The 16,861-nt window shown below is 39.1% G+C and overlaps 1 protein-coding gene across 1 annotated transcript; it reads right to left on the reverse strand.

Annotated features, from left to right (window-relative positions):
- Window positions 1-803: 803 nt before the first annotated feature.
- LOC306960094 (DENN domain-containing protein 2A-like) lies at window positions 804-16,534 on the reverse strand. Its single transcript, XM_079552399.1, has 20 exons — window positions 16,441-16,534; window positions 15,887-15,949; window positions 12,564-13,506; window positions 12,414-12,505; window positions 11,051-11,139; window positions 10,774-10,983; window positions 10,610-10,703; window positions 8,941-8,988; window positions 8,673-8,872; window positions 8,450-8,559; window positions 7,464-7,533; window positions 7,100-7,177; window positions 5,473-5,613; window positions 5,233-5,381; window positions 3,479-3,656; window positions 2,494-2,535; window positions 2,313-2,421; window positions 1,854-2,123; window positions 1,693-1,779; window positions 804-1,525 (listed from the first exon to the last, which is right to left on the reverse strand). The coding sequence occupies exons 3-20, from the start codon at window positions 13,400-13,402 to the stop codon at window positions 1,494-1,496; spliced, it is 2,838 nt and encodes a 945-aa protein (XP_079408525.1). The 5' UTR covers window positions 13,403-13,506; window positions 15,887-15,949; window positions 16,441-16,534; the 3' UTR covers window positions 804-1,493.
- Between the last annotated feature and the right edge of the window lie 327 nt (window positions 16,535-16,861).

Here is a 16,861-nt window from a genome sequence, read left to right on the forward strand (position 1 = left end):
CGTTATTTTATTTTTGTTTTTTACACAATCAATGTAGACTGCTGAAAGTGAAGGGCTGAAAAACACACATTGAATTTTCAGAGGCTTAATTTTCAATTCAATTCATCTTTTTTATTTGAGCATCTGAGCTCCACAAAGTTCTTCATGGGAGCAGAGTTCAGCACAGTAATCAAGCAAAAGAAAGATACATGCGTAGGTGAATAGCCAACTAGATAAATAAATAACGTGGATATGATGCTCAAAAGGAGTAGGCAGAAGCTTCAGCTTGTTAGAGCCTACCCCCTTTCGTACTTAAGAAATAGATACATTCATTAACTATGCACAAAGAAGATATGACATATAGTCATTTGATCATATTCCAGTGACTATACAATCATCAATATTTATGTTACAACATTCTGCTGGTTCCAAGACAGGGAAAGAAAACTCAATAATTACAAATACCCATCACTGCCAATAACAACGAGTCACCAAGCATTTTTAAGCTTAAAGGCACACATTCTGGACTATGCTGTTGCCATCAGTACAAAACATGCTCATAATGACCAGGTCGACACAGAAAATGTTATTTCTGCAGTGAGTAATAAAAGAATGGATCTGGATGAGGACCTAACCAAATCTCAAAATCTGCTGACTTTAGTCACATCTCCATGGAGACGGGCTGGAGACGTCCCCACTCCCGCTAAAGTTCCAGTCATGTCTTAGGTGAGGTGAGCCGCTCACAACAAAGGTTTGTACATTTTTACTTCATAAAATAAATGCTTGTATTTAGATTTTGTCTATCGGTTGAAATTGTACACGGTGTGGTTTTCTACACTTTGGAAAAAATTTAAACTGAAAATTCAAAGCCTATAATTCCCATAAAATTAAAAATTAAAATGTGATGACTCACGCCTACAGATACAAAAACAAAACAAAAACCTTCCTAACGGACTTCCCCCATAAACAAGTACAGCCTAAGTGTCTCCTGGATGGTGTTCAGGAGGCCCCTTGCACTTGTCTTGTCTGCCCCCACATGGAAATAAATCCATTTGCTGCAGTGCTTATAGTAGTTGTAGTAGCAGTTCACACTTTTGAACCCTCTGGGCACTGTAAACAAACCTCATTGTAAAAAAAAACAAAAGAAACAAACCATAATCTCATAATTATAAATCAGTGGTTGTGGAGGCGAGGTTGTTTACTAAAATGTCATCCAAAGTAAACATTTAAAACAATTGCTTTGAGCAACCACAAGGTTTCATGTAAATGGAAAAAGAATTGTCTTCACTAAACCACAATGTAAAACGAGGGCGTGTTTATTTACTAATCAAGCCTCCTGTGATGATGTCACCAAAAAGCGCGGGAAAACGTTGTACACCAAAATGAAAACAAACTACTGCCCTCTTCTGGAACTAATAAGAAATGTCATTTCAGAATATCCAAATGTGGCCTCTGTTGGAGAGCATTTAAAGTCCAAAGGTGACAATGAGGTGAATGACAGAGCATCAAAGGCATTACTTCTTAGACAGGAACTTCATTTTGTTTCCTAAAAGACAATGATAAAAAAGCAAAGTTAGCTCAGGAAGTAGAAAAATTCCATACGACTATATAACCGAACTGTGAGCAATAACATTTGAACATTTCGTTTGCAAAATACTTATAAGTATAGATTTGCAAAGTGAATAATTAGGAATAATTTCAGCTTATTCTTACCAAGTCCTTTGAGAAACCTGTTAACTCTTCGCTGGTCATTGTCGTGGATGGACAATAGATATTCGTGCACTCTGACCTCGAACAGTCCTGTCGAAACACAAACAGCACATCAGTCTTGCACCCCCTCTTCTGCCCATCGGCCTCTCCGCCGGCTCCAGTACCTCTGAGGGACTGCCTGCGCAGCTCCCTCTCCTGGATGAACCAGCCAAACATCTGGGTCTCCATGAAGACCTCCAGAAAGTGTCGAATGCTCTTGGAGGGGATGGCCTTTCGGAAAGGGTCGCGTTGGAAGCAGCAGGAGCCCGGAGAGGAGGACGAGGAGGAGTAGCCGTCTTCTCTCTCCCCGGTGATGAAGAGCGGATAGTGTCCCACGAGCTCCACGAAGAAACGCACAAAGGCCTCGGACACAACTGTGCTCAGATGATCAGCGTCTAGAGGAGTTAGGTGTGAGGTGGTTTACATTTCTGCATACATCACAGGATTTATCACTTTGAACTAAGGTTTCTGAAATGAAAGGCTAACACCCTATATTTTAAATGATCTATTTTCTTTATTTTACCTGTCAGAACTTTTAAGAACAAATTCTTATTAAAATGTAATAACCACACATTTTGCCTTACCATTTGACACCTGCTGTCCTCTCTCACTGGCAAGCTCTCCTCTTCTCTCCAGAATATTTTCGAGAGCTGATTGAAGTTTACATGGTAGAATGGAGTCCTCATCATCCAACTAGAAGCACACACTGTGTTGTAATAAGGCCATAGGTCACTTCTTTGTCCTGAATTTAACCGAATACTGTACCTGTCTAAGAAACCGTCTGCTTCCGAGGTCGACAACAAGAACCTGCTCAAACACACAAAAGTATAGAGATATTAAGTAATTGGTGAAATACATAATTATCAAAACAAACCTGTGGGAAATACATTATTAAATATATCAAGGTATTATTTTCATTCACAATTGTATCTCCTGTATCGCGAGCGCACACATAACCTTTTTTTGGTATGTACATGAAATGTGTGTTTTATGTAGTATGTTGTATGTAGTATTAATTATGAGTATAATATTACATCAAAGTTCACTGGGATTAATCGTTATTAATCAAATTTGAAGGTGTAAATTATCCGATGTAAAAAAAAATAATTGACTAAAAATATCAAATTGTGATTTTAAACCAGGAACATGAACATTTGACACGTTAACTGTAACCTCTTAACCCCCAGCTTAAGGCCGGCCTTACCCAAATCTAAACGCTTCTAGGCCATTGTAACGTCTCATTTGAAAGCTAACGCCAACAAAACTGATCGAAACAGATCTTTTTCGGATCTTGTTGCTGTGTTGTAATTTTTTTTTGCCACTTTTTCCACCGCTTTTACATGCTTTTATTTTTGTTGCTATTTTGCGTCTTTTTTGTTTCTCTTTTGTGGCATTTTTGTCACATTTTTGCCACTTTTTCCATTGCCTTGTCATTTTTTGTCACTTCTTTGTCACGTTTCTGTCGGGGGTTTTTTGTTGTTGTTTCTACAAATACAAGAATCCCATGCATTTCAGGACTTGCACTGCAGAGGTTTGCAGCAGCGATCTCCAACCGGGGGGTATAAACTATTAGGGGGTTCTCAGAGCTTAAGCTTGACAGATAGATTTATAAAGAAGTGAATGTGTTGTGTGTCTATTATTAGTGTGCAATATATAAACTGCTTTTGAAATTCATAGACAGGATATTTTGGACAATATTTATCCGAAACAACTAGCTTTTAGGCAGCTCTAATAGTGTCATATGGCTGACCTCCTCTAGGGGCAGTTCATTGAGGTGGGGCAGGGAGCTGGACAGCAGACCCACAAAGAAGGGTGTCGGTGTGCAGACGATGTCCAGCATGTCGCACGGCAGCACAGGGATGTACGTGTGCTGCCAAACAAACGGATACAGCAGAGCCAACACAGCATGACAGCACTGAGACAGAGAGCTGTAGGGAGGACAGAAACAATTGATATAGAGCAGAATTATTTTCAACTTGCTGGATCCACCTTCAAAACTATCATGACTGGAAAACCACTATACCAGGATACTTGGTGGTGTAATAATGTGTGTACAAGATCCAGCATCCAACACAAGGGGGCACTGTTCTCCTATAACTTTTGCTGTAGAACTATTTCCCACAGGGGGGACGAGAGCTCTCCACAGTTCATCACTAACGTCACTCCACATTCCTGCCTCTACTACAGTCACAGTTTTCTGGCTCCCACAACAGGACAAACAAACTGTCCCGGGACGAGAGGGTACAAGGCCACCCTAAAAATACTTTCCTGGCACGCTTTCTGTAGCGCGATGGCCATTCATTTATTTTGGAAGAGGAAGTGGACCACACATTTATTAATGAAAACAGGGCAGATACCTGATACATAAACAAGTGGGTATATTATGAAATCCCACCTAAAGCTGAGTTTGTCTTGAAAACTCCCCTACATGTTCCAGCAATGTCCTAATGTGTAGAATGAGCCCAGACCTATTTACCACAACTGCCTCTAAAATCCTGCACTGTCACTCAAAAAGCTGTTAATTCAGAACCGAAGTTATGCACTGCCTTAAAGGGATATTTCACAATTTTTGACATAGGGCCTCATTTCCTAGTTATCCAAAGTGTTGTTGATTTCTGGAGATATATATATATACAGCATTTAATTCATGCGGTCCTTATATTTGAAGAGTTTAGTGGTGCTAGGCTAGTGCTAGGCTAGCGCATGTCTATGGTAACTAGTAGCCTGCATTAAAAACAGTCTGACCCAAGCACAGTGCACCTGAGGCAAATCACTTATAACACCAGACTACCGATACAAATGTCTGTGTTGACTGAATATTTTTTTTAAATATCACCATTGTGCATTTAAAACAACTTATATTTGAGCAGCATCAGCTTCCTGGTTACCGGTTATCTGCTCAGTTACCGGATCTACAGTAGTTTGTTTACCTGCGGCCGCATTACTACATGTGGAATTCACAAAGGAGCTTTCTACAAATCAGATATGGCAACGTTTGGAGGACGACCCGATGAATTTGAAGAGGTTTTTAATGCAGGCTACTAGTTACCATAGACATACGCTAGCCTAGCACTAGCCTAGCACAACTAAACTCTTCAAATATAAGGACTGCTTGAATGAAAAAAAAAAAAACATCTCTAGAAATCAACAACACTCTGGATAACTAGGAAATGAGGCCCTTTGTCAAAAATACTGAAATCTCCCTTTAATAAAGAAACTGCAGTTACGCACAAGACCTGAGGTGGCATTAGCGGGTATAAAAATGCAAACGTCCATCAAGTCCCTTTGAAGGCACTACACCTGATTTGTTTTTAGTTTTTTTAGAATATTTTTTTTTTGTCCTCTTTTAGTAATAATGGATAGGATTTGAATTGTGCTTTACAAGCTTGCCAAAACAGTAGGACAATATAAATTCTCTCCTTGTGGTTGTAAGCTACGTATCAACATTCTAGCAATTTCTCTTCTGTGATCAGGATACAGATAAACCAGATGTGTGGTGTAAACCTGAGTTTGTCGGCAGTGAAGATGACCCTTCTCTCCAGCAGCAAAGAGCTGAACACTCCCAGCAGCTGTCTCAGACTCAGAGACGAGAGCAAACACTCGAAGTCCACATGCTCCAGTCGAGAGTCAGAGGGACGGCACAGCTCCATCACCTATGAGTAACACGGACATCAGTCACTGAATCAACACCCTGGTGATGTGTAGGCCCATAGATGAGCATCATGAGTATCCTCTGTGAATGACCTCAGTGCCAGACCCCGGGAGGAAGGTCTTGATGGGGACGGTTTTCCCTGGAGCAGGAAATTGAGCCTCCATGATGGCTCTCATGAACGGCTGCACCAGAGCTGGAGACAGGGCCCTCCTCCTCTCCACCTCATCCAGCACCTACAAACACAGATCAGACAGAGTTACACCCTAAAATAGTCTCAGATTGTTGAGGTAAAACTAAATGAATCATTCAAGACAAAAATCTCTCAGAAGTGAAGTTACTATAATAGTAAGTAAGTAAGTAAGTAAGTAAGTAAGTAGAAGAAGTAGAAGAAGAAGTAGAAGAAGAAGTAGAAGAAGAAGAAGTAGCAGAAGAAGTAGAAGAAGAAGTAGAAGAAGAGGTAGAAGAAGAAGTAGAAGAAGAAGTAGAAGAAGAAGTAGAAGCGGTAGAAGTAGAAGAAGAAGAAGTAGAAGAAGAAGTAGAAGAGGTAGAAGAAGAAGTAGTAGAAGAAGAAGAAGAAGAAGTAGAAGAAGTAGAAGAAGAAGTAGAAGAAGAAGAAGTAGAAGCAGAAGAAGTAGAAGAAGTAGAAGAAGAAGAAGTAGAAGAAGAAGAAGTAGAAGAAGAAGAAGTAGAAGAAGAAGTAGAAGAAGAAGAAGTAGTAGAAGAGGAAGAAGAAGTAGAAGAAGTAGAAGAAGTAGTAGAAGAAGTAGAAGAAGTAGAAGAAGAAGTAGAAGAAGTAGAGGAAGAGGTAGAAGTAGAAGAAGTAGAAGTAGAAGAAGTAGAAGAAGAAGTTGAAGAAGAAGTAGAAGAAGAAGTAGAAGTAGAAGAAGAAGTAGAAGTAGAAGTAGAAGAAGAAGAAGTAGAAGAAGAAGAAGAAGTAGAAGTAGAAGAAGTAGAAGAAGAAGAAGTAGAAGAAGAAGTAGAAGAAGTAGAAGAAGAAGTAGAAGTAGAAGAAGTAGAAGTAGAAGTAGAAGAAGTAGAAGAAGAAGAAGTAGAAGAAGAAGTAGAAGAAGTAGAAGTAGAAGAAGTAGAAGTAGTAGAAGAAGAAGAAGAAGAAGAAGAAGAAGTAGAAGAAGAAGTAGAAGAAGAAGTAGAAGAAGAAGAAGAAGTAGAAGAAGAAGTAGAAGAAGAAGAAGGAGGAGGAGGAGGAGGGGGGAAAGGAGAAGAAGAGAAAGGAGAAAAAGAAGAAGACAATGACAAAGAAGAAGGAGGAGGATGAGGAGAAGGGGAGAAGGAGAAGGAGAAGAGAAAGGAGAAGAGAAAGGAGAAAAAGAAGAAGACAATGACAAAGAAGATGAAGGACAAGAAAAAGAAGAAGCTGACGACAAAAAAGGAGAAGATGAAAACGATGATGACGAAGAAGGAGAATATATGAAAAAGGAAAAGGAGAAGAAGATGAAGGCAACGAAGGGAAAAGCAAAGAAAAAGAAGATGACAATGAGAAGAAGTAGGAGAAGAAGCAGATGAAGGCGAAGAGGAAGAAAAAGAAGAGAAAGGAGAATAAGAAAAAGAAAAAGACGATGAGACGAAGGAGAAGAAGATGAAGGCGAAGAAGAAGGAGAAGAAGAAGAAGAAGAAGAAAGCGAAGAAGAAAGCGAAGAAGAAAGCGAAGAAGAAAGCGAAGAAGAAGAAGAAGAAGACATTATGAAACATGTTATGCACCTTTGAGAACAGGTTGAAGCAGCCCAGGTGACTGATGATGCAGTAGACCTCTGGAAGACGTTTGCCTTTTCCACTTGGCTAAAATATTTTAAAAAAAATAAACCTTTTTGGCAGTTCATGAACATCCAAGTATTTTGGGCTTTTTTACGTATAAGAAAAAACACGTCAGGGCATTGGCGAGCACATACAGCGGACATACTTTCCCAGACACACACGCTTCCTCCAGTCTCCCTGGGATGCTCTGTTTCCCACAGGCCTCTCAACTGTTTACTCAGTCGTTGCCATGGTATTCTGTCACTTCCTGTTTGGAGGCACTGTTGTGTTGTATGTTTTATATTTAATTATGGGGTGCGTGTGAGTTTACCAGCAATCGACGACAGTATCCAAACCTCCTGCTCCCGTCGATGCCAGTCAGGACGAAGGAGAACATTTCACTGTTAAAGAAACAGAATTGGACGGTGATTGTTGATTGATCAAGGACATATAGTTTGTTTTAAGTTATGATCATGATTCTTAACCTCTTAAGCCCCACCTGAACCAAGCACATGAAAGCTTAAAAACAAACAAACCTCAAAATAGCGACAAAAACGAGGACGGAAACACAACAAAAATGTGACAAAAAAAGCAATGGAAAAAGTCACAAAAATATGACAAAATGCTGCAAAAAATCAACAATAAAATCAATTAAAAAGTGATAAAAATCAATTAAAAAGTAACAAAAAAGCGAGAAAAAAATCACCACTAAAATCAATTAAAAAGTGACATAAAATCAACAAAAATCAACAAAAAAGCAATAAAAAAGCGATGCAAAAATCAACAATAAAATCAATTAAAACATGACAAAAAATCAACAAAAAACTGTCAAAAAAGCAATAAAAAAATCGACAATGAAATCAATTAAAAAGTGACAAAAACGTGACAAAAAAGCGATTTAAAAAATGACAAAAAAGCAACAAAAAATGACACAAATGTGACAAAAACATGGCAAAAAAATTAACAAAAAAACAAAACACGACAGAACTGTGACAAAAATGCGGCGACAATTTGACCACAAGTCATGATCACTTTTGTAGGTCTTGTCAAATGAGGCGTTACACTGTAGCTCTCCATTTGAGAAGCTTTTAGATTTGGGCAAAGTCAAAATTGGACAAAATGCACTGGGTTCAGGTGGGGGTAAAATAGTAGAATCCCACTTAGAGGTAAGTGGGATTCTACTCTTTTACCCCCACCTGAACAATTTACAGCAGTTTATATAACAAATTATAACACCTCATTCTGATATTAAGCCTGATTTCTAAACATGAATTGTGTTCAGATATAGTAGCTGCAGTTGTTGTGAATCATGTGAACCTTGGATAATTGTCCACCGGCTCCCAGTCTTTGGCATCCGGGAAACAGAAAAGAGGGATGCTCTTTAGCTGATCCTCAGTTTCCTTCAGGAGTTTAAAACTTTGCTCCAACTGTAACAGATTACATTCACAGATACAGGCCATTTAAGATGTGTGTATATAAATGTTGTATCCTCTTTTCTTTATATTTGAATCTTTTCTGAACAAATTGCCAGTGAAGGAACCTTTGGGGGAAACTGCTGCGTGACCTCTGGCTGATAGTGGCCACTGGACTTGGATTTCTGAAGCGACACGACCACAAAATACTCGAACAGCCTGCGATGACGCTCCACAGAGCTGCTTCCGATGCTGGCGTTTGTCTTGTACAGGTTTTGATCTGGACGAGTCAGCGCGGACTTCACAGACGCGAGACGCTGCCAATGAACTGAGAGACGTGTTCACTGTTAAAGTCTGAGCTTTACAGTAATGTAGAGTGAGAATTACACTGTGTACCTTTTGCTCTTTCCTCGATTTCACTCTCAGAAGTGCTGTCATCTGTAACTAAACAAAGATTACATCAGCTACAAAATCCATGCGAGTTTCTGAAGGGTTTCCCCGGTGAGATTCAAGACAATGATTCAAGAGGGAAGGAAGAGGTCAATAAAGACTCAGTCTTAGGGTGAGATCCAGTTTTGTACCACATCACAGCATTGTTGACAGTGAAGGTGTGAGGTATAATAATTCTGAACTGTCTGTCATCCAACATAGTTTTATCTGAACTTCATTTAACCTCTTAACCCCCACCTGAACCGAGCACGTTTTCTCCAGTTTGGCTTTTCCCAAATCTCGAACCTTCTTGAATAAAAAAAGCAACAATATAGCAAAAAGAATGAGACGAAAACGAGGATGAAAAGGTCACAAAAACCCAACAAAAAAAAGTGACAAAAAACAGAAACAGAAAAGCAACAAAAAGGTGGCACATAAAAGCACAAAAAAGTGTCAAAAATGTGACAAAAAAGTGACAAAAAAGTGTCAAAAATGTGTCAAAAATATGACAAAAAAATGACAAAAATGTGACAAAGAAGTGACAAAAATGTGACAAAAAAGTGTCAAAAATGTGTCAAAAATGTGACAAAAATGTGACAAAAATACAACAAAAATGTGATGAAAAAGTGACGAAAAATGTGATGAAAAAGTGACAAAAAATGTGATGAAAAAGTGACAAAAATGTGATGAAAAAGTGACAAAAATGTGATGAAAAAGTGACAAAAATGTGATGAAAAAGAGACAAAAATGTGACGAAAAAGTGACAAAAATGTGATGAAAAAGTGACAAAAATGTGACAAAAAAGTGTAAAAATGTGACAAAAAAGTGACAAAATACAACAAAAATGTGATGAAAATGTGACAAAAAATGTGATGAAAAAGTGACAAAAATGTGACGAAAAAGTGACAAAAAAGTGATGAAAAAGTGACAAAAATGTGATGAAAAAGTGACAAAAAAGTGATGGAAAAGTAACAATGACACAACAAAAAAGTGACAAAAATACAACAAAAATGTGATGAAAAAGTGACAAAAATGTGATGAAAAAGTGACAAAAATGTGATGAAAAAGTGACAAAAATACAACAAAAATGTGATGAAAAAGTGACAAAAAATTTGATGAAAAAGTGACAAAAATGTGATGAAAAAGTGACAAAAATGTGACAAAAAAGTGTAAAAAAGTGACAAAAAAGTGACAAAAATACAACAAAAATGTGATGAAAAAGTGACAAAAATGTGACAAAAAAGTGACAAAAATGTGACGAAAAAGTGTCAAAAATACAACAAAAACGTGATGAAAAAGTGACAAAAATGTGATGAAAAAGTGACAAAAATGTGATGAAAAAGTGACAAAAATTTGATGAAAAAAGGACAAAAATGTGATGGAAAAGTAACAATGACACAACAAAAATGTGACAAAAATACAACAACAAAAAAGGCAATGAAACAAAATGTCCGTTTAGGTCTTAGCTTTCACATGAGGCGTTACAGTGGCCTATAGGTTGTGAGAAAATGCACTTGGTGGGGGCTAAGAGGTTAAAAAAGGTCCTTTTGCCTCAGAAGTGGCTCTAGTGTACATGTCTGAGTATTATAGGAAACTGTAGCACTCTTGAACACATAGATAGAACACCATTGCATACCTCGTCCAGAGCTCGTCTCCGCGTAATGGTAAATCCGTCTTAAATGCTTTTTCCCAATTCGTGCCTCAAAGATCCTATTGATCCTTAATACAACCTGTCACAAAGATAAAGAATAACAGTTTCGAGACTTCTCAGCACATGCACAAGCTATATGCCACCCTCACTGTTGGTATCTTCTGGAAGGTGCGGGTGTGTGGGACATCGCTGTTACACCAGGGGGTTCTGTCCGGGGCTCTGCGGGTGGAGGAGGGACTGAGCTGAGCAGGAGAGGACACTCCTTTGGTGCTGCCGCTCACAGACTGCTGGGCTTTATGTAAATCCAGCAGCTTAAAACTCCGGCCTGAGTTCTGCCTGAAGAAACCGGGTCTTGAGGCCTACAGACACAATGTACAATCATAATCCCAACCTGAGATTAAAGCAGTACTCGTTATATGTGTATACCTTGTTAGTGTCAGCACCAGGAGAAGAAGATAATGACTGCTGGGAGCACGTGCTCTCTAGTTCTATGTCTTCATACGGGTTCTCTTTGTCTGCAGAAAAATGTCCATATCATATAAAATTATGTTCTTGTAAATTGTTCATCAAACGTTTTATGCAACTCTGCACTTTCCTTTTAATTCCTAACATGGTCATAATATTGTCCTGTATTGTATTTCCTTAAGTAATGACACATGATCGTGAGTCGCTCAAACAACAGCTAATTTGACTAAACTTCAGTGGTATAGAGTAGACTGACTGTGATTTACAACTGTTTCAGACACTTCCCAAATCTGTTTTGACTGAAAGTTCTGATGCTAAATAAATGTTTCCTTCTGAGAATTAGGATTGTTTTGAAAAACATCCTATACGTACTGCATTACACAAGATAATGTGTAATGCAGGGAAATATATGTAGCTCTGATGGTACTGAGACTTCATCAGCTCAAGGTCATAATTTCAGACTTTAATTTGTCTTCTAGTTAAGAAAATCCAATGAGGTCATATTTTTAGTTTGTTTTTTGGCCCTTTGTTCACTCGGTTTACTCTCGATTTGTGGTACTTGGAAGGTCAAATGTTTTATGAGGACTTAGCCACAGTTCTCGCTTCTCCTGGTGAGGAGTCAGGGCTCTCTGACCCTCCACCAGACCCTCTGTTAGCAGGGACTGTGTGTTCTCTCGAAGTTCAGAAAATGTTTCTTACAGTCCAGCCAACACTCTCAGTGGACTTAAACTGCAGACTTATGTCAGCATCTTTACCAGAGAGCTCTTAGAATGACTAAAATCTTGTTAAATTGACAGGTGTTGAAAAATAGTACATGTGCTGTACACCTTAAAACAATGCATCTGGTTTGTCCAGTGTTGTTGCTGTGTTCATATCGAATAAATAAATACAGTTGTGCTAAAAAGGTTTACATACCCTGGCAGAATCTCATGAACTGCAGAGACATTCAAGACAGCCCAGGAACTTACAGGAACTGGAGGCTTTTTGCCAAGAAGACTGGGCCGCTTTCCCATCAGAAAAAATAAAGAACCTGATCCACAACTACCACAAAAGTCTCCAGGCTGTCCTTGATGTTAAAGGAGGCAATACACAGCATTAAAACTCGGGTATGTAAACTTTTGATCATTTTGGTACTTTCTTTTTTCATTATGATTTAGAAATAGCAAACTCACTTATTTCACCATAAATAGCTTCACACAACCACTAACTATGAGTGAAAAAACCTTTTGTGTTTTGCTTCATATTCTTAAATTCTGCCATGGTATGTAAAACCTTTGAGCACAACTGTAAATGACGTCAGATATTAGGAATGTACAATACTGACCTAATACATCTTCATAATGATGTTCCTGAAACAATGACCGAGAGAACAGGGACCTTGTAGATCCGAGAGTGTCCTCCAGTTCAAATGACTTCCTGCATGAGACACACAGTCACATCACTGAACACAACTCTGAAATCACACAGATGCTACCTGTTTTCTCTGCTCCGATACACTCCGGTTGGTGGTTTTGAAGAGAACTGGGTGCCCTGGGACGGCAGTGGGGGCAGGTGCCTTCCTCTGCTCAATCTGGGGAGCGTCCCGCCGTGGGGTGGGTGCTGGAAGGTGCGCCTGGGTTTGGGCACCGGGTTAATGGGAGGCGTTTCCTGCTCATTGTAAGCGGTTTCTGAAGAGTTCGTCTTTGGTGCATTGGAGTGCGGCTTCTTCTTTGCCTCGTCCTCTTGCTGCTTGGTTTTAGTCGGAGGGCTGAAATAATTGCCGAGCTCAGTTGGGGTTTTTTGCGGGTGATCTTCCATTGCCTCTAGTTTCTTAAAAAGACTAAACAGCGCTCTCCTTTCTTGGCATTTTCCCTTTTCTTTGTTTCTTGTAAGACTTCCAAACTGTGACGTCTCCACCGCTACAGACAAACTTGACCTTGAATCCACAACTTTAACAAAATGTTCCTTTTCAGCTTGATTGTCTGTCCCACCACTTCCTGTTTGAAGTTTTTCATTCACATTTTTGCTTTGAATCGTTTTTGCGCTGCCTTTCAAGTTTACCGGTATTGTCGGCATTATATCTGTGCCTACAATTTCTTTTGCAGTTTCTTTTCCATTCAAAATCCTTTTACAACTTGCACTATCATCAGCCTCTATACTGCAGTTTTTGGTGAGTGAACTTCTCCTCGCTGTGGTAGAACTGGTCACATCCTTTCCTTCCCAAAGTGATATCTTGTCCTTAATGTTGACTACGGTAGATTTTTGAAACCGATTTACCGCCACAATGCCATTTTCTTTGCCTTGAAGGTCAGAAGTTGGTCTTCTGAAAGCCATATTGCCCGAATAACCTCCCTGGTGTGCAAGATTGTCAGTAGACTTGAGTGGATGGATATTGTTATGATGAGGTTGGGGTTTCAAATGTGTACTCTTCCATTAACCTGGAAGAAAGGAAATATCAAAACATTTTCATCACTAAAAGCCAATTAATCCTGACACCGGCTAGGAGGACATGTCAAACAGGAAAATATGATGAATACAATACTGATGACTTTAAAGGAAATCAATAATACTGATACAGGTCATTACTGATCATGCTATACTATTATTAATATGTAAATAAAATATGTTGAGCTAAAGTTACTGCTGTCTTTATCTGATAGGAAGCCGTTCATTTCAATTTGTTGCATGCAGACTATTGTGGCAGATTTCATTCATTTTTCATTTTATTTCAGGCAATAGCACAGAAAAGTAGTAGACAAAATATACATGCGTTTCCAATGACATTACACATAGTTCCGGCGGCCATTTTGAATACCGAAGTAGCATTATGCACGACTGTTCTTGTTATCATTGCTCAAGAAGAAAAGAGTTAAAACACGGGCCGTGTTTTAACTCTTTTCTTCTCTCAGAGACGCACCTTTATGTGATATAACCAACAAATGTGGCACAGACGTAACAGCTCTGTCCTTCTTCAGCTACAGCAGGATTTACTAAAGATCTGCTTCACTCTGAAGACTAAATGAACACGTCAAATAGGAAACCAAAAACCTTTCTCTGTGATTTTTACAGTTTTTCATGTCAACAGAGTCTCAGTCTGGTTTAAGCTGCTCAAGACGTTAGCATGCTACCGGTTAGCAACTAAATCAACTCTCAACGGCTTCAACACAATAAACACATGGCTCACATCTATGAACACAGCGGAAATACTACAGTAACAGTTCAGCTCTGACCTCTGTCACATGTTGTATCCGAGGCTCGATGTTTGTGGTTCGGGGCTTTCTCTTGGAGAGGTCGGAGCTGAGCTTCTGAAGCTAAACGCTAACCGGTAGCATGCTAACGTCTTACATACTGACTCACTGGTTTCTTCACATAAACCTGCGTCTCTGGGGCCGTGTTTTTACTGTTTTCTCCTTGAGCAATGATTACAAGTACATAAAAATGTCACTGTCAGTCAGTTGTCTTTCTTTTTTATCCTGTGTAGAGATATTGTTACATTTTGTAGTCCTGCATAATTCTACTTCGGTATTCAAAATGGCCACCAATACAACAAAAGTCACATGACTGAAAGGCATGTATAGTTAAGTCATATAGTGCAAAAAGGACTATGCAGTATGCAAACATGATGATCCAATTCTGCCTGAAAGGAAGTGGGAAGAGGATAATTTATTTAATCCCACCCCAAATCCCACATTCAGTGATTAATACATTCAGCTTCACTGTTACTTTGTTCAAGGATTATTAAACACATGTTATATCATGGTGGGGATACCATAGGTAGCAAGTAATCATTACATTGTAACAACAATTTATACCAACAATGTAAAGAGAATGAACAATACCAACGATGGTAATGGACAATATAGCAACGATGGTGGAGCACGTGTAAACACTATGAGACAGAATACAACAGCAATTTAAATTAAAGGAACAGGCCACCGTTTTTCCATTCTGAGACATGTTCTTACCTGAGCTTAGACGAGTTGATACGTACCTGTCTGGTCTTTGTGCGTGCCCGTGGAACAGCGTGGTCACTTCCAACTTCACCCCCGTTGGGAGCTTTTGGAAAATACTGGGAGAGGCCAAATGCTAACAACATCTTTGGTCTTTGTGCATGACTGAGCGCACACACAAAGACCAGACAGGTACGTATCAACTCGTCTAAGCTCAGGCAAGAACATAGCTCAGTATGGAAAAACGGTGGCCTGTTCCTTTAAAGACCCTCATCTCTATATTTTGACCATGTATATTTGTTTAAATAGCAGTTTAAATCGATGAATAGCTTGCCATGGTTTGTGTTGTAGCATCTTTGAGTGCGTTTACAGATCATAAGTATGTTCTAGAAAAACAGCCTTGTGAATGATCCGCGCTGCTCTTTTCCGCAATTTGATATTTGATCAGAGGCTTAATTGTGTTCTGGTAGTATATTCCCCCACACTTCAACACAATGCATAATGACTGTAACACTACTACTTATACTACTACTCAGTATCAATATTAAAAGTGTTGGCTTTATACAATGTACATTCCAGTGCTGCCTGTTAAAGGAGACATCTTTTCTGGGAACACTGGGAAAATTGTCTTTAGAGTCAGTTCAGAGGACAGGCCTATGACCGAGCATCGTCTTCACATTACTGTATAAACAAATGCTTGGCCCGCTGCCCATTTGACGTTTTTTGTTATAATAAATAATGAAGAAGAGGAAATGGTTATCACCAACCTTTGACCTGTGTATAACCGATGTGCTGTATGAGTAAAAAGCCTCCCTCTTGTTGTATCTTAAGGTTGTTTTAGTTTTAATGCCACATATCATAAACTAACCTGTTGAAAGTGGTGTAGACACAATTTTCCATTGTGCATAGTTGAGCTGTCACTGCTGTTGCCCTGTAACACAGCAAATATGTTATATACAATATGGACATGGCTTATGTGAATTAGAGCAGACTCAAAGACCAATGACAGTGAGGTTGTCTCAAAATGTTATCAGGAAATACTGATGCTGAAAATATACAGCTACTATTTCATGTCCGGAGGGCTGATCTGGGTTCATTGTCCTCTTAGTGGTTGTTTCTCAGATATTGAGACTTTGTAACTACACAAATTGATGTTGCTTAAAATAGTCCAACTACAAAATAATAACTACAAGACATACAATATAAGAATAGCAAAAATATGTTGATTGGTCAAGAATTCGTGTGAATAAGTTGTACCAGTCTGGTGTCTCTTTTCAACAGGAAATTGTGTTTTTTATGTCTCAAAAATAAAGATGTAATCTGTCTGTTTTTCTTTTTCGCCCAATCTAATTATACAATCTGTACATGAAATATAAGGTTGCGTTTGCACATTTGTGATGAAAGTAATAGAATTAGTCTTACCTTATGAACATGTGTAGTTTCCATTGCCCCCATGCATGGCTTAAAAAACAGTGTTCATCAAGATGAATGAATGAATGAACAGAAAACTATTTTGCTGATGAAATTCTATCTGCTTGTGTGATTGCGTTCATCCCCCTTGTCACAACTGCACATTTTGGTTTCCATCCCAAAATGCATGATCTGCCTCCTCATTCACTCCCCTCCCCCCTCTCTCTCTCTCTCTCTCTCTCCTTCTCTCTCACTCCTTCTCTCTCACTCTCTCTTTCTCGCTCTCTCACTCTCTCTCTCTCTCTCTCTCTCTCTCTCCCCTTCTCTCTCACACTCTCTCTTTCTCGCTCTCTCTCTCTCTCTCTCTCTCTCACTTTCTCCCTATCTCTCTCTCTTTCTCTGTCTTACTCTTTCTCCCTCTCTCCCTCTCCCC

This window comes from Gobius niger (genome assembly GCF_951799975.1).
Source record: "Gobius niger genome assembly, chromosome: 2".
NCBI lineage: Eukaryota > Metazoa > Chordata > Actinopteri > Gobiiformes > Gobiidae > Gobius > Gobius niger.